The sequence below is a fragment of the Carassius gibelio genome, chromosome B16, assembly GCF_023724105.1.
Source record: "Carassius gibelio isolate Cgi1373 ecotype wild population from Czech Republic chromosome B16, carGib1.2-hapl.c, whole genome shotgun sequence".
Lineage (NCBI taxonomy): Eukaryota > Metazoa > Chordata > Actinopteri > Cypriniformes > Cyprinidae > Carassius > Carassius gibelio.
Genome location: NC_068411.1, coordinates 16,615,937 through 16,641,107, shown reverse-complemented (window position 1 = coordinate 16,641,107; position 25,171 = coordinate 16,615,937). Strand labels below are relative to the sequence as shown.

The 25,171-nt window shown below is 40.2% G+C and overlaps 1 protein-coding gene and 1 long non-coding RNA gene across 4 annotated transcripts in view; one reads left to right on the top strand and one right to left on the bottom strand.

The window, feature by feature from the left end:
* LOC127975529 (uncharacterized) overlaps window positions 1-918 on the bottom strand; it is a 47,634-nt gene extending 46,716 nt beyond the window's left edge. The window contains exon 1 of the long non-coding RNA XR_008157544.1: window positions 14-918. This is a non-coding gene — a long non-coding RNA (uncharacterized LOC127975529). The remainder of the gene's footprint in view (window positions 1-13) is intronic.
* A 10,674-nt stretch (window positions 919-11,592) lies between these two features.
* Window positions 11,593-15,195, top strand: LOC127975526 (uncharacterized). Of its 3 annotated transcripts, none has more exons than XM_052579672.1 (7): window positions 11,593-12,156; window positions 12,316-12,431; window positions 12,528-12,659; window positions 12,788-12,812; window positions 12,916-12,987; window positions 13,088-13,169; window positions 13,301-15,195. In XM_052579672.1, the coding sequence occupies exons 1-7, from the start codon at window positions 12,024-12,026 to the stop codon at window positions 13,335-13,337; spliced, it is 597 nt and encodes a 198-aa protein (XP_052435632.1). In that variant the 5' UTR covers window positions 11,593-12,023; the 3' UTR covers window positions 13,338-15,195. The 3 variants fall into 3 exon arrangements, with proteins under 3 accessions (XP_052435632.1, XP_052435633.1, XP_052435631.1); XM_052579671.1 differs by having other exon boundaries at window positions 11,907-12,156; window positions 12,910-12,987; XM_052579673.1 differs by lacking the exon at window positions 12,916-12,987 and having other exon boundaries at window positions 11,600-12,156.
* Window positions 15,196-25,171: the final 9,976 nt, after the last annotated feature.

Genomic DNA, 25,171 nt, shown 5'->3' with positions numbered 1-25,171 from the left:
CACATTGTATTACCATGCTGGTGTCCGTGTTCAGAGAAGTGCAATCCACAGACGTCTTCATCCGAAAAGTATAGTAATCCACAGCTCAGAAAATCAAAAATAAAGATGTTTTTCTTCCCTTTAGGAGCTCTGTGCTGTGTTGTTATACTACATATATATATATATACTGTCTCTGCCCTGTTGTCCTAAGGTGTGATACACAGAGCTTTCTACAGCAATACAGAGAATAACAAAAGAAGTATGTTTTATAACAGGAGGTTTCTGCTTTGGTTGCAAGAATTTTCTTGATGAAGTAATGCTTTATATTGTCTTGTTATCTTCTGTCAGACCCAGACAATGAGAGGTACTTTCCAAGTTGCTTTTAAAGACACACAGACTGTCTCTCTCTCTCTCTCTCTCTCTCTCTCTCTCTCTCTCTCTCTCTCTATCTGCATGCGTTAGCATTTGTTGAGTGAGTGAGTGGGTGCCATGCTTCCTATGACCAAGGAACAATGTGCTTGTTGTTTTTAGGAAATCAATCTAAAATTGGCTGTAAAACACCAATACTGAAACATGCAGTGTTGTTTAGACGTGTACATGGTGTTAAAGGATAACAAAGAGGAATTGTACTTAATTTTTAGTTTTAAGCATGATGAATTCAACTATGTAATTTTTGCCGCAACTGATAACATGAAATAGCTGTGATGAAACAGGACATCTTGTGAGGGCGTGTCCGAAAAATCCAGAAAAATCCAGGAACAAATTTTCATCTTTCTTAGTTGAAAAAGTAGGTGAGGATGAGGGGTTAGTGCAAACTGTTAGGAATGAGGTGCACCACAGCTAATTCATTTGAGGAAAATATTGCTCAAAAATCTGCAGATGTAAACCTTACAGATTTATCAGGTGTCAAAAAAGTGTGTGTGTCTGGGGGGGGGGGGGGGGGGGTGAGAGCCTGAGAGTTTAAACAAAAAAGATTGCATCAAAGCAACTGAACAACATTAATTAGGAAAAAAGTGTGTCAATAATACAAAATGAGAATTCATCATTGAATTCAGTAATGTCATCATCTCAGTTCAAAATATAATCTGTGAAATCATTTGCAAACAATTCAACAAATATAGCTGTAAATTAAGTGACCCCAACTAAGAAAGCCAGAGGCGACAGCGGCAAGGAACCAAAACTCCATCGGTGACAGAATGGAGAAAAAAACCTTGGGAGAAACCAGGCTCAGTTGGGGGGCCAGTTCTCCTCTGACCAGACGAAACCAGCAGTTCAATTCCAGGCTGCAGCAAAGTCAGATTGTGCAGAAGAATCATCTGTTTCCTGTGGTCTTGTCCTGGTGCTCCTCTGAGACAAGATCTTTACAGGGGACCTGTATCTGGGGCTCTAGTTTTCATGGTCTCCTCTGTCTTTCAGGGCAGTAAAGGTCCTTTCTAGGTGCTGATCCACCATCTGGTCTGGATACGTACTGGATCCGGGTGACTGCAGTAACCCTCTGATCTGGATACAGACTGGATCTGGTGGCTACAGTGACCTCGGAATAAGAGCGGCACAGACTAATATTAGCGTAGATGCCATTCATCTAATTATGTAGCAAGTACATAGGGTGTTATGGGAAGTGTTTCCGGTTCCGGTTAACCTAATTAATGCAGCCTAAAAATCCTTTAATGGATTTGGATATTAGAAGCATATTAGTGTGTTATATGTACGCCAGGTTAAAGATATGGGTCTTTAATCTAGATTTAAACTGCAAAAGTGTGTTTGCAAGAGGTTATTCCAGAGTTTAGGCCCCAAATAGGAAAAGGAACTGCTGCCTGCAATTGATTTTGATATTCTAGGTATCATCAAATTGCCTGAGTTTTGAGAACGCAGCGGAAATGGAGGATTATTCAGGGCTTTGTAAGTAATAAGCAAGATTTTAAAATCCATACAATGATTAACCCTTGTGCATTGTTCAAATTCACTACCCTTTCGAGTTGTTTGTGGATGAAAACATCCACTCAATTAAACTGCTGTAAAAATCTGCTGTATCAGATTCATATTTTTTTCTATTTTTTTTTGCATAAATCTGTTAATCAACTTCAGTCCTGATTAAAACTACCAAATGTTTAAAAAAAAAATCCAAGAATTTAACTCTTTAATTGGCAAGTTCATAAATGATCTCACTGATTTGGGGGAAAAAAACACACATATTACATATTTTCAATATAAAAGTAATTGTGGCTGGATTTTATTTTTACTTTTTATAACAGTCTTGGGCATGTCAAAGATTAGTAGCAACATTGGCTTTGATGCATTGTTAGTATTTCAGAGAATGCATCTTTTTTATGTTTAGAATTTTAATAGCTAATTTGATTGGCGTTTTAATAACAGTCTTTTAACTGATTTATAGTTTAGAGATATTTGTTAATATTATCTGGAATGATTTTAGAACTAAGAAGTCAGACTTCCAATCCTTAAACATTGTAAAATACTTTGTTGTTGTTTTTTTACTCTTTAAATTGTTTGATGAGGTGTTCTCTATTTATGTTTTTATTTGTGGTTTTAAGTATTGAAGAAAATGTTCTAATGAATGCCAGTTTTTTATTAGGTCAAGTAAAGTAAAATTTTAATTAATTCTGATACCGATGTTACAATGTTTTTTCAATGTTGGTGAATCAAGAATTTTAATTGACTTCTGTTATTATAAAGCAAGAAAAAAGTCATGTTCTTTGAATAAAGATGATGTATAAAAATGTACTTTGTTGTACTCCCTTTCTAGAGATCCTTCCCCCTCTCGCTCTCTCTCTCTCTCTCTCTCTCTCTCTCTCACACACACACACACACACACACACACACACAAACACAAGATCAACATAAAGGAACATTTTCAGTGGAACAAATATGTTGTAATTTTACATTCATTGTGTATAGTGCCATAATAACCTTTTGTTTACCGACTCAAAGTAAATAGTTGATCATCCTCCATTCCAAAATAAATAAAGAAATAAATTCTACCTCATGATCAACACCTCAGTGAATACTTTGACATTTATCTAGGAAATGACAAATTATACCTGTGACAATTTATACCTATGATATTTCAACAATTAACAGGACAATAAAAGGTTATGGCATACAATAGACAAGGTAATATAAGAGTGCTTTATTGGGTGTGTCTGAATGAACACTTATGAGTGAGTACTGTAACATGAAACCAATTCACTCTCACATGATTCACATAGCTGACCAGCTGCAGGAATTTGAACATTTAATGTTAATGTTTGGTATCTGTGGCTGAATATCAGTGACAAGATCTTACACATGAATTTCTGTTTTTATAGAAGGCATGCACGTGACATCACCGTCAGCTGGAGTGACTGCAGTTATGTATTTTACTTGTGTTTCCACAGCTTCCCTATTGAATTCAGTCATGCAGCAGGCTCTTTTGCCTCTCAGTCCGGCCAAATGGACGTTTTCCAGTGGGAAAGTGCATACCCTCTATAGCCAATAATGTCAAAGAAATCAAGCTAATAAGAACTGAAATTAGAATACACAAATCTCTTATATCCTTCACAAGGAATAATTGTTTAGGCCTCATCTATTAGCAGAGATGTGACACTCTCAATTCTCACAAAAAGTATCTATGATGAAAATGTCTAGCCTGCTACAGCATTCAAACAAAGTCTGAGCATTTAAACATACACATATAATATTACTGAATAAACCCTGCTCATTGTTTTAATGATCATAACTGTGGCCTCATCTGTCAGTCACTCAGGCTGATTGAAGATTTTAGTTAACACAATTGTGGGTACAAGACAAAACCGTATTTTGTTTTGTTAACTGATTTTGGGTGCCAGACAAGAATTGATCTTAAGTGGTTTAGACATCACCTCTTGGCTGTCAGTTTTCTACGGAGTCCTGCACATGACATGCAAGAAAAAATAAATAAGTTTTGTGCACAATTTACTAATTCGTTCCCTCAATGTACTAAAACGTGCACACGATTACTATTGCGTTCCCTCGATTTACTATTTCGTTAACTAATTAGTAAATCGTGCGCACAATTTAAAAAATTGAGGGAACAAATTAGTAAATCGTGCACACGTTTTAGCCTAATATTTTCCTGCATGTCACGTGCAGGGCTCCGTAGTTTTCCTAGGCTCGACAAAACAAATACATTTATCAGAACACACATGATTCACATCTTGCAGTCTCTACAAATTAGATGATTAGTTAAATCAGGTGTATTAGATGAGGAAGAAGTAAAAGGCCCTGTCCTAAAGGGAACTCTACACCCTTGCAGTCTTCCACCGAGTCCATATTTTCTCTACAATCTCATGGACTTAATGGACACACACATGCAGCGGTCATTGTCCACAAGTCCAGGACAGCTATGTGCAGTGCAGGGGGCCTTCAGTATAGGAAGCATCCGCCCTAGACAACTACAGCCTTTCTCAGGGGTTTATATGAACCACAAGTGCAAGCTGAGGGACATTTAAAACACCCACAACCAGCAGTTCAGAAGCTCTTGCATCACAGACTGACCTCATCTTCATTAGCATTCATAAGGAAATGTATGACTGCGTCTGTAAACAAAGGCTGTTATAAATACTTCCACTCCTGCTCTCCATTACTACTATATGTCTCACTGCTTGCTGAGGGAATGGCCTGTTACTGAATTCATTAAGCCCTATTATTTGTGTCCCCTTCAAAAATTACTCGAGAAATGTTATATTTATTGCCCCTCACCCCAACTTGGTTGAAATTTACACCCCTGCTTCTTCTGGACGCTCTCCAAGCCACAGCCACAGTCAAATGTTACTACATGTGAAAATCACTGCTTTGTAAATGTTTTAACAACTTAATTTGCTCTCATTAGTTTAGACACCACAGCTTACCACCACACGTTGTGCTGTAAATTGAATTTCTTCCATTAGCTGTGAAGGACCAGATTATTACCACAGTAAAAATGCCATTTGTGAGTGGTGTGGGAGAGACAAAGATTGGCCTCACATTAACTTGCAAATCTATTTAACATAGCAAATGTGACTGCCAAGCTTTGAAAAGCACAAAATGAACATTTGAACAATGTGTCATACTATTTTTATGCTGATGACATACAATTGTATTGCTCGTTTAATGATTCTGAGTTCCACAAACTAACAGATTTATTGAATAGTATATCTTGTGTTAAATCGTGGCTTGCTAGTAACTGTCTCCAATTAAACTCGAAAAAGACTGAAACCCTGATTATAGCCCCAGACAACAAAATTCATACTAATGTGGTTGTACCTTGTAAAGCACTTTGTGATTGTATCTGTGAAAAGCGCTCTATAAATAAACTTTACTTACTTACTTACAAAATCTAGTTCTCACACTCTCACACTCATCTAGTTCCTTGGAAAAAGGAAACCTAAGCTGAGCTGGGCACATCTACAAACGGAAGAAATAACACCATGTCTACAAACCACAATATTATGAAAACATTATACTGTAAGAATGACATGATCAAGAAAATCATGCAGTTCTTAATACCTCTGAAATGACTTTTTATTGTAACTAGCGGAAAAGTCAAATTTCCCAACCATCTGGCAAATGTGGGAGTGTGGGAGTGTGGTGCTGGTGAATATAATGTACTGGTGGGTCACATAGCAAAGGGTGAGTATATCATTGAAAATGTGGAAACAAATAATATTAAGAAAAGGCTTGTGCCAAAAAAGGAAAAATATAAGTTTCAGCTTCGCTAGCAGTCCTCTCTCAGCTTCATTAGCTTCTCTCTCTTACTAATCAGTACAAAACACACAGAATTATAATTAGGTCATTTTAAAACATATAAAATCTGTTGTTGCACCTGTGACTAGTTCAAGTGTGTCATTAATACAAATACAAATGATCAAAGATCACAAGTATGCTACTTTCTCACTTTCTAAACACACAATAGAAGACTAAAATAAATGGTATTTATGGAGACTCTCTAAACACTTTACCACCAGTGTCAGCAACCAACATTAGTCACGTACTGTAACTAAGTGTTTCCATCCATTCTGTTGGACTTACAGAGAAGCCCTTTGTTAGTACAAATGACAGATAGGAAAGAGGATTTGAGGGTTGAGGTGAAGGGTCATTATTGCATTCTTGATTTTCCTATCTTTTTCCAGTTATGCATATTCAAGGTCAGGAGTTCAGAAATGTGAGCAGTGGTCCACAAAACCAGTCATAAGAGACAAGATTCCATAATCTGAAAGTTAAATAAATAAGCTTTGCATTGATGTATGGTTTATTCAGATAGGACACTATTTGGTCGAGATACAACTATATGAAAATCTGGAATCTGAGGATGGAATGCTTACAAACATCCACTGATCCATTCTCCAAACCACATCTATGTAGTGTGATGGAAGTATTTTATGTAATTGCCCCAGAGGGAGTCAAGGGGTATGTTCAACACAGAATGTTCAGAGAACTGCAGACTAAGGATGTTGAAGATCAAAGACTGTTTCTCTATGATTAAATAATGTAAACGTTCCCAAGATGTGCTTAAAGCAGTAGAACTAACAGTCATAAAGCACAAAGTATATTTTGCTTCCTTTATCTAATATTTGATGGGTTTTTTATGTTCTAGATTTAAGTAGCAAACTAGAATCACTAAAACTGCATATATTATGTGGCAAAGTTCTTCTTTATGATTTCATTAATAATTAAAGCAACAGCTTTTAAATAAAGAAAGATTGTGTAAAAGTATGGTGTTTGGGGTAAAAAGCACCCCTGCTGCATGGGGCTAAAGGCACACATGTAATTAATATGATGATTTATGACTGACTTTTCCATTTCTTGACATGACAGATTCAGATGGTTAATATCATATATTATGTTGGATGTCCATATTAGAGAGAATCACCATGTTTACAATGAAATCATCATATTTAAAAACATGATATTAATCATATAATAAAATATATTTTGTTGTTACTATATTTATTCAATTATTATTGGATCTCCTTCAATACTTTCAGAATCTTTACTTATTTAAATGATTTTGTTTCTGTATTTCAGTTTTTTATATTAAAGGGATCATATGATGCTTTTTTAAAGACCATTATTTTGTGTATTTGGTGTAACAGATTATGTTGACATGGTTAAATGTAAAAAAAAAAGTACACTTGTACAAAACTGTACATTTTTGTAGGTCCCCTATGCTGGCCTCTCTCAAAGGCATCATTTTCCTTAAAGTCCCTCCTTCTCACAAGCACTGCCTGCTCTGATTGGCCAACTGACCAAGTGCATTGTGATTGGCCAAACACGTGTAGTTAATGTAGTGTCCCTTTTCATAATCGGAGTGCTTCACCTTTCAAAATAAAGGTAAAGGCAGTTAATAATGTCCTCTCTTTTACCATCAGTTTAAGTCTGAAATTGAAACAGAGTCATGTGACAGACACAGTGATGAAGCTTCTATGTGTTTGCAGCACACAAGCCACGGATGTTTTTAGACAGCTGACTAGGGCTGTCAAAAAAAAATAGAATTTCGATTTCCCATTTAAAATAAAAATCCACAATTTTAGGTGGCTGCTTTAAGGCCCGGGTATACTTCACATTTCGTGCTCCGTTCAGTCTTGCGTCCACACAGCTTTCAAAAGGCAGATGAGCACGACACGCTAGAGCTGAAGATCTTTGCCTGACGGGTTCAGCCAGCTTCTGGCTTAATTTATATCATTTTACGCAGGCTCGATTTGCGAGGTAAAGGACCGGTCATGTGACGTGTTTGGATTAGCGCGAGAAAGATGCGAAAATGGATGCTGAGTAGGTGTAATGGAGGCTTGCCTCTGGCGATTACATTTTGGTTGCACCAGCAACTAAAGCAAAGTCTGAGATGTGGAAAAGTTATGACCATGTTTATAATGAGAATAATGACGCACCATCAGTGAGCACAGGAACGCGCTGAAGCTATCTACAGTGGATTCAATAATTTTCCTCAACAAAAACATGTAGGCTTAGCCTAATCTCTGTGAGTAAAGTTTTTTTAATGATAACTAAATATTCATTGATTCCTAAATGCATAATGTGGACAGGGTACTTACGCTAATGTTGGCATTATTCTGGTTGAGTTATGTTCCCTTCATTTATGTTATTGTCACAGCCACACCTTCTACACTCCCGGAATCGGACACTCACGCCACACCCACTCGTCCCCAATCACCGGAATTCTGAACACCTGTGCGTCATCACCAGTGCCACATATAAAGCCATCCATCACCATCACCCAGTGTCTGTTCTTGCACCGATCTCCTCACCCTTACCGAAACGTCATTCGACTTACCGACCTGATCCTCTGAACCATCGTCATCATCATCTGTGTTCCTGTGCCCATCGTCTTCGTCTGAGTCATCTTCGTTGTCATCTTCACCCAAGGAAAGTCCTATTCTCACTGTGTCATCTTCGTGTCAAGATTCACCTGTGTCTGAAACCTCTGTGTCACATTAAATATCATTGCTCTGAATCCTCTGTGTCCTCGTCTGTGTCTGACAGTTATGTTGCTTACTATTATTATATATTTTTTTCTTTTATGTTAGATTGAGATACTGACTGTTGTATTCCCAAAAAATGTGCAAGAGTTAATTATGCATTTGTAACTTTTGACATTGAACCTGTTTCTGCTCCCTCGAGCACTAATTTTACCTATGCCAGAGCATTGAGATAAATAAGTAAATAAAAACGATACTAGGAAGATATATTTGTAGTAATCTTTAATGAGTGGATGACAGCAACATATTGCACATAGGCATGACGGAGAGAAATGAAACCTTAACAATTCTTTTATTAAATGTCAGCGGCTAGCGGCGAAGCAAATCCTGCGGAGCCTTTATCTTAAAGGGTTAGTTCACCCAAATAGTAAAATTATGTCATTAATTACTTGCCCTCATGTCGTTCCAAACCCGTGAGATCTCCGTTTATCTTTGGAACACAGATTAAGATATTTTAGATCTAGTCCGAGAGCTCTCAGTCCCTCCATTGAAGCTGTGTGAATGGTATACTGTGCATTAGGGCTGGGTATCGATTCAGATGTTCCAGATCGATTCGATTTCGTTTCACAAGCTCTCAAATCGATTCGATTTCGATATTCTATTAGAGCTGTAATCGGGCCTTAAAAGTTAAGCCCGACATGTCCCGAGCCCGACAGGTACATTCAGATTGACAGCTTTTTAAAAGCTCGAACCCATTTACAACCCAACATTATTCAAATGTATGCAGCACACAGCTCTTTTGCCTTTTGTCAGGAATGAGTCATTTATACATGGTTTAACATAATTTATACATGACTGACGTAATAGGCCACTTGGAAGTTTGAACAAAGAAAAAAAATAAGTCCTCTGTAACATCTTAACATCTCAGCACTCTATAGCCCTAGGTATAGGCTCATTTAGCATATAAATAGGCCAACACACCAATAAAAACAAGTCTTTCTTAAAAAATTTAATTAAGATAAATTATAAATTAAGATGGGTAATTGGCAATAACGAAATTAATTAAGATAAAGGCTCTACCGGATTTGCTTCACCATAGCAGCTGACATAATAAAATAACAATGCCAACATTAGCTTATATAGCCTACTCTGTCTACATTATGCATTTAAGACTCAAATAATATTTAGTTATTATTTGAAAAACATTTACTCACCAAGATAAGGTAAGGCCTAAGTGTTTTTGTGGAGGAAAATGATTGAATCCACTGTAGATGTCTTCAGCCCGCTCCTGCGCTCACTGATGGTGCATCATTATTCACTCATTATTCTCATTATAAACAAGGTCAAAACTTTTCCAAACCTCAGACTTTGCTTTAGTTGCTGGTGCTACCAAAACGTAATCCTTAGAAGCAAGCCTCCGTTTCAACTACTCAGCATACATTTTTGCATCTTTCTCGCGCTAATCGAAGCACGTCCTGATTTTGCCAAGTCCGATGTGTTCCTAGGTCAACATATTTTGTTGACCCTGGAACAACATTTTACTCCAAAAATATATTCTTAACCATATCCCTACACCTAAACCTAACCTTAACCATGAGTAATCCCTAAAATCAGAGGAAATGATAGATGAATGACACTGATGTACAAGCACCAAACACTGATTTTAAGCATAAACTTCACAAAATCTATAAACTGGTTCTTCAAATCTGATTGGTTAATCACAATGTTGTTCCAGGGTCAACAACGATGTTGTCCCAGGAACATGTCTCACTTGGTAAAATCAGGTTAGGCCTAATCGAAACACATTACATGACCGCTCATCTACTGCACAAGCCCTAGCCCGGCCCGATTTGTTCGATTGGCAATGGGCTTCTTCACACTGCCTGAACATGTGCAATTGTGCTTTTGAAGACAACTGACCACGCGCACCTGTCCGCGCGGTTGTCTGCTCACACTCGGTACACACTCTCCGATGGCGATGTTTACATCAAGCCTGCATAGTGGTCCATAGCGGACTCGCGGATGCAGAAAGTATAAGAGGCTTTAAGATGCAGTCTGTAAGACGAGAATGGGAGCATGACCTGACGCACATTGCAGAAAATGTGTTCAGCATATGGTGAGCCACGTTTGAATTCGTGAAGGAACCACTGCTTTAAACTGAATGAATGAATCATAGGTTTGCTGATAACATCGCACAAGGCACATAAGAGGGTGACATCTAGTGGAGAAGATTTGTAATTAGATTAACGCTAATCTTACCAATGTCTGAGGAAATAAATATGGAAAAAAATCGATTCATGGCCTTTGAGAATCGATTTTGAATCGACCACATTTTAAAAAACGATTAATCGAAAAATCTATTTTTTTACCCAGCCCTACTGTGCATATCCAGAAAGGTAAGAAAAACATAATCAAAGTAGTCCTTGTGACATCAGAGGGTCAGTTAAAATGTTTTGAAGCATTGAAAATACATTTTGGTCCAAAAATAGCAAAAACTACGACTTTATTCAGCATTCTCTTCCGTGTCTGTTGTGAGAGAGTTCAAAACAAAACAGTTTGTGATATCCGGTTCGCGAACTAATCATTTGATGTAACCGGATCTTGTTGAACCAGTTCACCCAATCGAACTGAATCGTTTTAAACGGCTCACGTCTCCAATACGCATTAATCCACAAATGACTTAAGCTGTTAACTTTTTTAATGTGGCTGACACTCCCTCTGAGTTCAAACAAACCAATGCCCCGGAGTAATTCATTTACTCAAACGGTACACTGACTGAACTGCTGTGAAGAGAGAACTGATGATGAACACCAAGCCGAGCCAGATAAAGAACAATAGACTGACTCGTTGAAAAAGGCCAATGTACCCTGTTGCACAGCTGAGGGATAGAAGTAGGCTACTAAAGAATCTTTGCTCAAAAGACCACCGCAAAGAGAGTGATAGTGTTGAAAAACTTTAGAGTCCTCCTCGGGCTGAGGCTGTTTATATAGTGTATTAATTCCACAACAATATAATTATTATACAGTTATGTCCTCCTGTCAGTTTTGACCACAAATAACATAAGTGTGGATGCCAGTTGAACAATAGTGGAGGGTTATTAAAATGTCACATCATATAATTGATCATATCTGTCAAGACCGGGGTAGGTATAATGCAGACCGGAGATCTCAAACGGGGCGTGTACTCCAAAATTGGGCAGATCCTCCAAATTGGGGCAGGGTCACTTTTCATAAAGACTTTCAACATTTGCTGTCTTCAGCCAATTGTTACTGACTTACCTTTCCAAACAAAACTTAATAAATTGAACATCGTTTCTAGTTAATCTAAAATAAAATATGCTTTATAAATAAATGTTCACCATGAGAGCAGAGCCCAGGTAGGTTTAGGGGTTAGCATTTTTTGTGGCATAGGAAACACATTGACTGACACAAATAATCAAATCTTCTGAACCAGCTGTAGGACTAATAGAGTGCCGAAGTTATCGCGTGTTTTTGTAGGAAGTCATGCCCTAATTTCAGAGCTCCCCCACTCCGTTTGGGAGTCCCCGCCCCTAAATGAAGATCTCCGGTCTGCAGATACCCTTCTCGCTCGCTTCGCTTGATGCTTCAGTGTGAGTTCTGCAGTGGCAGGAGCAGCACGTCAGTGACAGCGATGCTTCCGGGAGCACGTTTCACGTCAATACTGTTAGCATGCATTTTTACTCTTGGGAGGTGTTCGTCTGCGACATGTAAAGGTAAACGTTTTCCCCATTGTAACAAACATTTATTTGTTCATAAAATGTACGCATAGTGGATTCCTTACATTGATTTTTATTTAGCTTCTAACTCGCTAATTAATGTTAAAGGAATATAAAACGTCGTGCAATTAAACGGGGTTATGTATTACTCATCAGGATGCCCTAAAAATCAGGAAATACAGTGTGAGAGCCTGCGCTCGTCCCATGGATACACATACACGGTGCCACCGGGAATCCTATATGAAAACTGCGAACAAGGATGGTACTATCAGGTGGGAATGTTTGATGTTATGGAGTTAGTTTTTATAGGCTCCAATTATCATTTGTCAAATGTTTAGTAACTCATCGGTTTGCTGTTGTTTGTATAGAATGGAACGTTTATTGTCGACTCCGCTCCGAATGGCGATGGAAACAGGTTACCGGTTGTAGTGGCTGTTACGCCTCACAATCTGACAGTCCGTGTCTGCGAGAACCTCCGGTGGGAACTTGACTGTGGCGAGGTATTAGCAATGAATGTCTGTTTCATTTACACACAGATAAGACTGTCTGTTGTCTGGGTCTAAAAGCAGTGTTACTGCCGTTATTAGGACAGACCAGGTTCTAAAATATTATTTTTCTTCTCTTTCAGTGTCGCTGTTGTATCAATTATACAAGTAAGCAGTTATGAAGCCTTACACCACACGTGCTCTCTAAACTAGTACTTTTCTGTGTGTTAAGTTGGCCTGTTCTTTTTCTTGTATTTGTCTGAAGTTACAGATTTGAAACATTCAGCAGCAATTGACCCCCTGCCAAGAAATAATACAACCGGGGATGAAAAAGATGGCAACGGTAAGGGTGATAGTTTTAAACCTTTAAAAGTCTGATATTTCACCTTAAAATCGAAAACTTCTATAATCTTCTGTTATCTTTTTACATGGGTATGCAACAGATTTACCTGGCTGGGGGATAGGTTTAATCATAATCCTGGGTACTGTAGCTGTTTCTGCATTTATTTTTTTCATTGGAAAAAGGTGAGTGCCTTTTAGAAAGTTTGGTTTAATATGTAAAGATGATGCTGTCCTTCTATCCTATTAGAAAAAACAAATGATTTATTTATTTATTTATTGATTGATTGATTTATTATTTTTTTATTTTATCACAGGGCAAAATGCTTCTATAAACCAAACACTGCACTTTAGTGGCGATGATTTGTGCCTTCAAGCAAATCACCTCAGGTTGCAACAGAGGGACTGTGCTTGGATTACAGTACATGTTATATAAGCCACTTTGGTAAAAAAAAAAAAAAAAAAATGCATTACCAAAATAATCACTATCATACTTTCTTTCTTTTTTTTATTTCTTTTTCTTTATTTTCACAAACATTGCAGTTTTATAAGTTTTTAGCGTCTATATAACTTTTATGGATTGTAGAGCTTTGTGTGTGCTTTTTAATCCAGTGTAAACTTAAATTTGTCTGGTGCTTACATGACATATAGGACTATAGAGGACACGGACCATGAAATTAAGAAAAATTGCATAATCTAAAACAAATATTAATAATAACGATGAATTAGATTTTTATATATATTTGTATTATATATATATATGTATATATACCATATACATAAATTTATACATAAAAAGTGTGTGTATATATAAATATATATTTATATATATGATTATTATGATTTTCCTTAAACGTGAATCAATGATGATACTTAATATAACAGAGATCTTTCTGAGTAGTATAAGTGAAGAAACTGAAGTCTTTCAGAAGGGGGCGTGTTTGTATTATTTATATTCTTGAATTACCATTTTTTTAATACTTTTATAAAGCTCATTAACTATATATAAATCTAGCATGGCACACAGATCTATATTTACTTTGGATAATGTTTAGACTGTAAACACCACTTCACTGCCCAAAGCCACGTTCACACTGACATCATTTCTGGAGATTGTTTCTTCTCTTGTAGGTGATCGTAATGTTCTCTTGTATCCTGTATCATGACATTGGTAATCAATTCATAAATTTCTGTTTATTTGCATGAAGTTTTCATCAGAAATTGCAATCGTGATAAAAATGAATAATGTCTGTTTTGTCAGTGTGAACCCTCTCTAAAATCTTTGTGGAGCAAAGTATCTGTACAACCAGGGCAAGTATTTAAGTTGCCGCTGTGGAAGCACAATGCAATGAAATGCTGTGCCAGTGAGTACACACATCTAATGGATTACTAGTTTAATCAAAAGAAAACTTATCAAAAGGGTACAGTAAACTGGGATAGTAAACTCATTTTTACATTGTCTGCTCCTAAGCTGTGCATTCTTACCTTAAGGTATAGATAAAGCACAAAATAACTTTTGAAGATTCTGCCATTGACCTTTTTTACTTTTTTCCATAAAAAAGTATGTTGACAGTATGTATACACAGAACTAATCAAATTGGTTTTATTGCTGTGTGCCAAGCTATATATGACAAATTACTCTTTATTTTGAATACTATTGATTTGTCTATACTGACTATCATTCCTTATAAATAAAGGATGCTGTTACACTTTCCATCAGTTTAACAGAAAAGGCTTAAGCCTAGTCCTAGACTAAAATGTAAGTCTGATCTGTTTCAACTAAAATGTGCCGTGACTGATCCTATCAGTGCCTTTTTATCTCGAGATGCACACCATTAATGTTTTTTTGTTTGTTTGCACATTTATAAAAAAAAAATGCTTATGTCCTATTTGAACTATGGTCTAATCCTGGCTTAGTTCAACGTCATATTGTGTGTAATAATATGATATTGATAAATAAGTTTAGTGTCAGCTGTCATTGTATTGTGAGATTAAATTTCCACTTGTAGAGAATTATGCAAATTGTATAATATTTCTGTAATTAGCTGTGTAAGCATTAATGCGTCAATGTATTTTTATACATTACTTTTCATAATTTCATATTTTTCATATTTTGTTATTCAACCTTTTCAATCTTTTTTTTCTCCCTTGCTATCTAGCCATCTATCTTGTTGGATGGCTTTCTGATAATAAAATTTGATAAGACCTTCAATGTCTTGTGAAGTTTCTTTCTTGGTTTTACACTTTTTAAACTATTTAAATGTTTTCTTTTCTTTTGATATGTTGAGAAATGCAGAAATTAAAAATGCCTTACATTGACCATCTAACTCTATACATTTTAGCTGACTGTTTAAGCCAAATTTATTATTTATATCTCTACTCTTTAAAAATAATCGCTAGTGGCAGAAATCAAAATGTGCTTTACTTGTTTGTTAACTTTGGGCTTATGTTTAAACTTTTCATCTGACAGTGCCAAAGACTGTAATTATAAAAGACCGGAAACACTTTACCCTTTAGCTACGTTTGTTACTCTAGCCCCCCGTATTATCATAAATCAAAACCATGTATTGCATACTGTATGAAGACTGTGCTTTAACCTTAAGGATTACATTAATTATGAACTGTGTGAACATCATACACTGTAGTTCCCTCTTTTTTTGTGTGTGTGTGTGTGGGGGGAGGGGGTTATCAAAATAAATGTTAGTCTTTATTGTCCCTACGTCCATAACATTAGTACTGGTCCAAGTGAAACAAATCTGTATGTTTTGATGTTCTGGTACAGAAAATTAGCAAGAGTTCCTAATGGGCCTCACCAAATTACTTAAGGACACTTTCTCAAGTCAACAGGGTCAACACTTACATTACTACAATGTTTATGTAATGGGATAAGGCATGGTGAGGGAGTTGAGTCACTTTACATAGATTAAGTGTGTTTACTGGCAATACATGATGGACATTTTATGAAGAGAGAAGACAAAATAACTTCACTTTAAATTGTTTGGGCAATGCCTGTGAATTATATAACATGTATATATATATATATTGTTCTGTGGTCTGCAATTATCTGTCAGAGGAAGGACATTTACTGCAGAAATAGAGAGTTCTTCTTTTGAAAGCAAGCTGTTTAAAATAATGGGTAAGCTTTTTGAACAATACTGAATTTTCTACATTTCTATCTACTAGTTTCCCCTCAAAACATAATTATGAAATAAGAATGTGGAATTATGGAACAAGGTGTAGTCCTTACAGTCTCCTTTGAGAGGATGTTGTTTGTCAGTAATCCTCAAATACAGTTAAACTGAGAAGACAACAGTACTCTCTCGAGTGAATCAGGCTAATTGAATTTGGTTAAACCTGCAGTAGAATTGTCAGAAGTCCACACCACACATTTGTTTGTGCATCCTCATGGGGACTTTCCATTGCCTTCTGTTTATTTGGCTGAGCTAATTATATATCCTCTCCAATTATTAAGTGGTATTATCAGAACTGCTTTGACCAAAAATATGGTTCTCTGATACCAGAATGTTATGCAACATAATGTTAATGACATTTTACTTTTTTACCCAAATATTTATCCATAAACTCTCTTCAGTGTCACATAGAACAACAAAAGAAATATGAATGTTTTGTGACAGCAGGCCTCTACTAGATCTTGTTTGTTGATGAGTTTTATAGCAGAATAAAAAGATGTCCATTAAAGTGTTTTGTCTTTGTTTTATTTGTTACCTTCTTCCAGCCAATGAGAGGAACCAAGTTACTTATAAACACACAGAAACATGACACAGGACCAAAAAAAAAAAAAAAAAAGATCACCATCAACAATTGTATTGTGGAATTTTCCACTCCTTCTCAATAGTGATAGAACGACCTCTTATTTATTAGCTCAGAATTTCACTCTCAATAAATTAAAAAGACACTAATTTGTAATGGCATAATGTAAACATGGTAATATATGAGTGGAGTACTGGGTCTGTCAACATTGTTGAATGAGTGCTGTATAATGAAACAGGAAAAGCCTAACAATGGAACAGACTGATAAACAAAACTAAAGCAGACTAAACAGATTACAAATTCAAGCATGAAATAATTTTAATTGTTTACTAATGGCAGAGCCAGAGGGGTGCACCCCAAAATGTAATTTGCTATTAGAAATGTTGTGTGTGTATATATATATGTGTGTATATATATATATATATATATATATATATATATATATATATATATATGTGTGTATATATATATGTGTGTATATATATATATATATATATATATATATATATATATATATATATATATATATATATATATATATATATATATATATTTATATATTTATATATAACCTACAGCAGGTTGGCCTTTGGAGACTAGTAGAAGTTTATTCAATAACTCAAAACTAACAAAACAAAAGTAGCACTTCCAGCGCATTCACACAATATCAGAGCAGTGTGCATGAGTCTCCTGCCTTGTCTAAATACAGGTTTTTGCGGTTTTTGCACTCGATCACTTGACGACGACTATGACGCATTTCCTGTATTTTGACCAAGTGTTTGAGTGAGAATGTAGACCACAAGTCCATTACCTGATGGGACACATTTATATATTTTTTAATATAACTCATATTGTGTTCGTCTGAAAGAAAAAAACTTAAACACCTAGGATGGTTGAGGGTGAATAAACTGGAACAGAATGAATAATTGACAATTGTCAATAATGTTTGTAACTGCACTTGCTTCTCTGGACACTGTCCCAGTAACAGCAACTGCCAAAGTGTGTGAAAAAAAACAATGCTTTGCAAATGTTTTAAAGGGTTAGTTCACCCAAAAAGGAAAATTATGTCATTAATGACACATTAATGACGACCCTCGTGTCGTTCCAAACCCTTAAGACTTTTTAAGATATTTAAAAAATTACAAAAGAAGAAAACCACAATGAAAAAAAAAAAGAGGTGCACAAATTTAACAGGCTCTTCAAATATGCTTCATTATTTGATAATGTTTTTCAAAGATTTGTTTTTGCTAATCGTGGATTTTGAATGCATTGCCAAATATTTCGCTTTATATTACCTTTTTTTGTAAAATTGTGCCAAAATTATGTCGACATGCTGTCTGTCTATGTGTCGTCTCAACTTACTCCTGTCATCTTTCCTTGTCGTTTGACTGTTGTCTTGCGTGTCAATGCTGCATGTGTCATGACTATGTGTCATTTCCCTCTGTCGGTACTATGTGTCGTCTTCCATGTTGTTTCTATGTGTCGTTTCCCTCTTTCGTTACTAGGTGTCGTCGTTGCTATGCATCGTTTCCCTCTGTCATTACTATGTGTCGTCTTCCATGTCGTTCCTATGCGTCATTTCCCTCTGTCGTTACTACGACTATTTATACTGAGGTCTGAGGATGTCCTAAAATGTACACCGTACACATAGTAACGACAGAGGGGAATGACACATAGCAACGACGCATAGCATAGACATGGAAGACGACAAATAGTAACGAAAGAGGGAAACGACACATAGCAACAACATGGAAGACGACACATAGTAACGACAGAGGGAAACGACGCATAGTCATGACACATGCAGCTTTGACACGCAAGACGACACAGTCAAACGACAAGGAAAGGTGACAGGAGTAAGTTGAGACGACACATAGCATAGACAGCCAACATGTCGACATAATTTTGGCACAAATGGAACCTCATACTTTTAAGAAATATATTTTTTGATAAACAAACGTCTAAGGTTACGTATGTAACCCTGGTTCCTCGAAGGAACGAGACGCTGCGTCGAGAACGATTGGGGAACGCGTCCAGCGTGACATCTCTGAATAATATGTATAATCAGTCCAAAGGAAGGGCGAGACGTCATAGGCGGGTGACGTCAGAGACCAGGAAGCATAAAAGCAGGAGAGGCACAGCCGGCCCCAGCCTCAAAGGATGAAGCAAGCGCCAGCCAGAGATGCCGGAAGTGTGGCACTGCGACGCAGCGTCTCGTTCCTTCGAGGAACCAGGGTTACATACGTAACCTTAGACGTTCCTCTTCAGGAACTCGAGCTGCGTCGAGAACGATTGGGGAATGAGAATGCCCACGCCGCCAGACTTACAAATCTCTGCCAGTGTGGGAAACTGCACAGCTAGGACGAGAGAACAGAGGGGCCTGGAGCGGCTCGTAAATCTAGACCGTAAAATCTTACGAAGGTCAAGGGCGTGGACCACCCCGCAGCCTCGCAGATGTCACGCATAGAGACACCTGCTAGGAAGGCCTTGGAGGCTGCCACACTTCTAGTGGAGTGAGCCTTGACCCCCAGGAGAGGGGAGATCAGAGGACTCGAGGCTTAGGACAGCATCCTGATCACCGCTTAGCATAAGCTTCTACTGGCCGGTGGCCTCAGCCTCAGCACACCATGGAGGAAACATGTAACCAGAGGGTTTCTGCTCACTGACTGGCCACCGAGAGGGGCGTGGTAGGCCACCATGGCCGCCACGTAGACCTTCAAGGTGGAGTGGGTCAACCCTGCGGAGAGCCTGCAGGAACTCCAGCACTGTACCATCCGGGCAGTTAACTGGGTCGAGCTGGCGGTCTCCGCACCAAGAAGTGAAAAGCTTCCACTTCAAGGCATACAGTTTCCTCATTGAGGGAGCTCTGGATTGGAGAACGGTCTTACAACCTCGGTTGAGAGACCGGAAGCTAAGAGTTGTGCCTCCTCAGAGACAACACCTACAGCCTCTAAGCTCCATGCGGGGGCGCACCCTCCGCCTGCGAGAGGAGATCTCTCCTGACGGGAACCTCCCATGGAGTGCCATCAAAAAGAGAAATCAGGCCCAGGAACCATACCCGGCCCGTCCAGAACGGGGCTACTAACAGCAGCCGGACTCCGTCCCGGCACACTCTCTCCAGAACTCCCAAGAGCAGAGCAATCGGGGGAAAATGTACAGATGAAGCCTCGGCCATGTCGTGTACCATGGCGTCCAGCCCCAGTGGAGCTGGATGAGTCAGAGGAAGCCAGAGGGGACAGTGCGATGTCTCTCGAGTCGCAAACAGATCCACCCGAGTCTGGCCAACATTTCCAACTCTGCTTCATCACCTCAGTGTGAAGCCGCCATTCCCCGGGCCTCGGCCCCTGCTCAACAGGATGTCTGCTCCCATATTAAGATGCCCAGGAATGTGAACTGCTCTGAGCAAGAGGAATTCGTCCTGGGCCCACACAAGGATCTGGTACGCTAGTTGTATAAACGGGGTGAGTGCAGACCTCCTTGGTGGTTGATGTAAGAGACCACCGCTGTGTTGTCGGTGCGCACCAACACATGGTGACCTCTTAGGTCTGGGAGAAATTAACGAAGTGCACGAAGCACGGCCAGCATCTCCAGGCAGTTTATGTGCCATGTCAGATGGCGACCACTCCACAGACCACGGGCAGGGTGGCCACTCATGACCACACCCCAGCGGGTGAGGGACGCATCCGTCGCTAGCATCACGCGGCGACAAGGAGCTCCTAGCACCAGGCCCTGGGACAAGAACCAAGGATTCCTCCACATTTCCAAGGCACGTAGGCAGTGCCGCGTGACCTTTAGCATGCAAAGTTGGTTTCCCCTCAGGGAGAACCCCTTGGTCTTGAGCCACCACTGTAGGGGTCTCATGTACAGCAGGCCAATAGTATTCACGTTGGACGCAGCTGCCATCAGACCCAGCAATCTCTGTGACTGCTTGACAGTGAGTGACCGGCCTTCTCACACTCTCGCGACTGCAGTGAGGATCGACTTGATCCGAGCAGGTGACATACGTGCCTGCATCGTGGTCGAATCCCACACCATGCCCAGATAAGTGGTTCTCTGAACTGGAGAAAGCACACTTTCCTTGGCGTTAAGTCTTAACCCCAGCTCTTTCATGTGAGCGAGAACGACACCTCGGTGCCGACCCGTCATCTGCTCAAATTGAGCTGATATCAACCAATCGTCAATGTGGTTGAGTCGTGAAAGTGTGGGGTGAGAGTGCAAGGCCAGTGGAAGATCCTTATTGGTAGGCTTTTGCCCCCAAAAGCAAACCTCAGGAACTTCCGATGAAGAAGGATGGAGATAAGTGCATCTTTTGATAGATCGTGACACACGAGTCCTCGGACTTGGCCTGTGCAGGTGTGCTAAACTTCAGTCCCCTGATTTAGAGGTTCAAAGCACAGATCTAGAAAAGGACACAACACCTCATCCTTCCTCGGAGCAGTGAAGGACCGGCTGTAGGACCCGGACTCTGCAACCCAAGGAGGGACCACCTCGATGGTCTCCATCCTCAGAGAGAGTCTACTTCTGTTCCATTACCAAAGCCTGCTTGGGGCCCACCAGAACTGGATTCTGTGGCCTCTCACTACAGTGTGCAGGACCCACTGAGACACATTTGGCAGTAGTTTTCACACTGCAATATAGTCTACTAAGGGAATCAGCCTCTCAAGACTGATCTCTGGTTGCATCAGAGCAATAAGCTCGGTGCCCTGAAGCGGCGCACCGGCAGGAGACGGCCGAACTAGCTGCTCTGGAAACCTCCCAGGAGGTCGCGAGCCTCTTAGCACCGCTACGTTTCCGGGCGGTAACTGAGAGAAGCGCTCGCTGGAGACCGCTGTGCCCTGGAACACCGGCAGGGTTGGCAGATCGATCTCCTGAGGGCACTGAGGAGAGACGGGCACCATGTAATGCGGTGTACACCGCTCTTCCCCAGAGGGGCCTGCCCTCCGAGGTCTTGAGCCGCAGCATCAGGACTATCATAACTGAAGTCTCCTAAAAACGACGGTCCTCAGACCCATATCGTCTGTCAGGAAGACTAGACCAGAGCCTGCTCGGGGCAGGACCCCGTGAAGTACACTTGGCAGGGGCTCCCACACCGCCATGTGACCTCCTAAGGGAACCAGTCTCGCGAGACTGGCCTCTGGTGCGCCTAGAGTCACTAGCTCGGTGCCTTGAAGCGGTGGACCAGCAGGGGATGACCGTACTAGCTGCTCTAGAGACCTCCGTAGAGGTAGCGAGCCTCTCAGCACCGCAACGTTTCCGGGCGGTAACTGAGAGAAGCACTCGCCGGAGATCGCTGCGCCCTGGAACAACGGCAGGGTTGGCAGAATGATCTCCTGAGGGCACTGAGGAGAGACGGGCACCGTGAAATGCGGTGTACACCACTCTTCCCCAGAGGGAGCTGGCCCTCAAAACGTCCTAGGCGTCAGGACGTTATGATGAAGGCTATCCAGCGAAAACAACAGTCCGTAGAACTGCTTTCCACTAGAAGCCTTCGGCCTGGGAGCGCCACTTTGACTCTAGCGTCTGCGGAGTACAAAAGTGACACCCCCGGCACGTGGGGCTGGAACACTTTGGGACTGCTCCGCCCAGCAGCCCCTGACCGCCTCAACCTCCTCAGAGGAAGAGCGGTACACACGTGTTCTCACAAAAGAAATCACATCCCTAGAGCCCCTGTACATCTAATTTCACATAGTCAGATAAATATGTCATTTTATTCCTTAGAATTAAATGTAGTCAGCAACCAGACTAGTCAACGCGATCTGGTGTAGAAAAAATCACATAAAAATGAAACCATGTAATACACGCGTTGCCTCGGCAGCGCTCATGTCTTTTTTATATATATATATTATTTTATGCTACTCAGTCACACAAATAACATAAATCTCCTCAGAGAAATATGGATGCTGCAGCGAGCTGTCTCAGAGGGTGAAGAAACTGCAGAGCTGGTTTCCAAGCCTCGAGAATGAGCTCTAGATCGTGAACACGGGTGGAGATAGGACGAGCCGTCTCCAACCCGTTCGCCAGATCATGTGCGATTCCTGCTATCGCGGTCGCCGCCGTGCCTCAGCAACAGCGAGACTGCGACCGCAAGATCGCATGCACGGACACACTCCTCAGAGCGTGCCCGGCGAGAGAGCATGCAGCAGCAGCAGCAGCGAGCTGTCTCAGAGGGCGAAAGAACCGCAGCGCTGGTTTCCAGGCCTCGAGCACGAGCTCTAGATCTAGTGTACACGGGCGGAGATAGGACGAACCGTCTCCAACCCGTTCGCCAGATCATGTGCGATTCCTGCTATTGCGGTCGCCGCCGTGCCTCAGCACCAGCGACCGCAGGATCGCATGCACGGACACACTCCTCAGAGCGTGCCCGGCGAGAGCGGAGCGCTTTACAGTGAGAAAAAGCACAGTCAGCCCCCCGAGAGCTGACTGCGCGAGCTCCACTCTTTATTAATGCTGCTTATGTTAATATTAGGCATAACATGCTTGTGTAACTGGTGCTTGTGTGACTGGTGCTTGTTTGACTGGCAAGCTCATCGACGCCTATCCACATCAATCTCCTCAGAGAAAGACAGGCAGCGCCGTCGCGCCCTCTCATCGGGGAGAAAGTACCGCAAACGCGGGCTTCCGACCACCGAGAGCGGGCGCCGGATCTGGTGGCTAAGAAAGAAGATAGGGACTTGCCCGTCTTACATTCCTTCCAGCAGATCCGAAAGCGAGTCCCGCGAGCACAACCACCGTTTTGCCTCGGCGAAAACGGGACTGACACCGCGAGAAACGCCAGTGAAAGCTCTCTCCTCAAAGAGAGCCTTCTGAGAGTGAAGCAAAGGCTCGCATCGCAGCCGTCAACTCCCTCGAGAGCTGACACTGCGCGCTTCACTCTCAAGCAGACAACACACGAGCTGCGTGTGTCCCTACCCTTTTTTTTTTGGCAGGGAAAAACACACAGCCTGAGCGCTGCCTGCTCTCGCCCAAAACTTCTCTTGATTGAAGCTTTGACAATGGAGTTTATCAGTGGAGAAAACGACACTAAATAAGACTCACAAACAAATAGTGGCTGACACACACACACAGAGCGCTTGCTGAAGACACAAGGCTGGGGCCGGCTGTGCCTCTCCTGCTTTTATGCTTCCTGGTCTCTGACGTCACCCGCCTATGACGTCTCGCCCTTCCTTTGGACTGATTATACATATTATTCAGAAACGTCACGCTGGACACGTTCCCCAATCGTTCTCGACGCAGCTCGAGTTCCTGAAGAGGAACCTAAACTGGCTATGTCCTTGCTGGAGTGTAATGTGATTTGTGTCATGTGCAGGTGCGATGGATTGCGTACAAACCAATAGGGTGTCAGAATGGTATGTTCTCATCCAACCACAATCAAATTAACTACATCCGGATGGCGCGATTTGTCTGATAGGTTTTATTTTATTTTTTTTGAATGATGACAAGCCGGAATGTAAACAAGCTGAAAGGAAATAGCAGTAACGAAGCTATTTTTAAAATGTAAGGAATAGAAAGTACAGATACCACAAGAAAAAAATTACAAAAGATGAAAAAGAATGGACTCAGATAACTGTACAAAACTGTTTAACATAACTGTGGCTGTCAAACTGTGAAAAGCACAAAACACATTATGGTCCACAGGACTTGTGTGTTACATTTCAACCTAAACAATCAAAAGCAATAATCTGAGGCTCATATTTAAACTGATTTTATTTCATTTCCTGGTAACACACACAGGCTCACTTTCATCCAGTCCTTTGAAAAAAGGAAACGTAAACTGAACGCTTTCCTTAAAATGTTAATTTATGCATACAGGGTAAACAATGAACTATAGCCTACATTTAATAGCTTTCAGCTGTACCTTCTTGTAGTTTAAATTGATCAATTAATTACCAGAATCACTTTTTCATCATATACTGTAGTACAGGAAATTGACGTTTATTTTGCTGTGGTAAAATGGTTAAAAACTTCCATCGATCCATTCTCCAAAACACTTGTCCTCTGCAGAATTCAATTGTGTTAACAAATTAATACATATTTTTGTAATCATTATCAGAATTTATGCACATCCATCCAGCACTGAAAATCTGTACATATCCTATGTTTATAACAGTGAAAGCCATTCAAGTGATAAGTAGCCTGCTTATGTTAAAGGCACAATATGTAACTTTTAATCGTTGGAGGGCGCATATTCAAATCAGTAAATTATATTTATGTATCCAACACATCCAAATAATGCTGGACAGCCTTCTGTATAAAGTGTTGCTCGGTCTTATTCCTGAAGTTTAAATGTCTAACATATTAACACACTTACACACCTTATTCGGATCAGTAGTACTCCATAATCTCAACCATCAGAGCAGTCATTTTTTATGTCATGGGAGTGTCACATGGGTGTCAACACTACTTTGAGCAGTTAAATA

Coding starts and splice junctions, on each gene's coding strand:
- LOC127975526 (XM_052579671.1), top strand. CDS start 12,024: ATGCTTCAGTGTGAGTTCTGCAGTGGCAGGAGCAGCACGTCAGTGACA. Junction 12,157..12,315: donor TTCGTCTGCGACATGTAAAG/GTAAACGTTTTC, acceptor ATTACTCATCAG/GATGCCCTAAAAATCAGGAA. Junction 13,170..13,300: donor ATTTTTTTCATTGGAAAAAG/GTGAGTGCCTTT, acceptor ATTTTATCACAG/GGCAAAATGCTTCTATAAAC.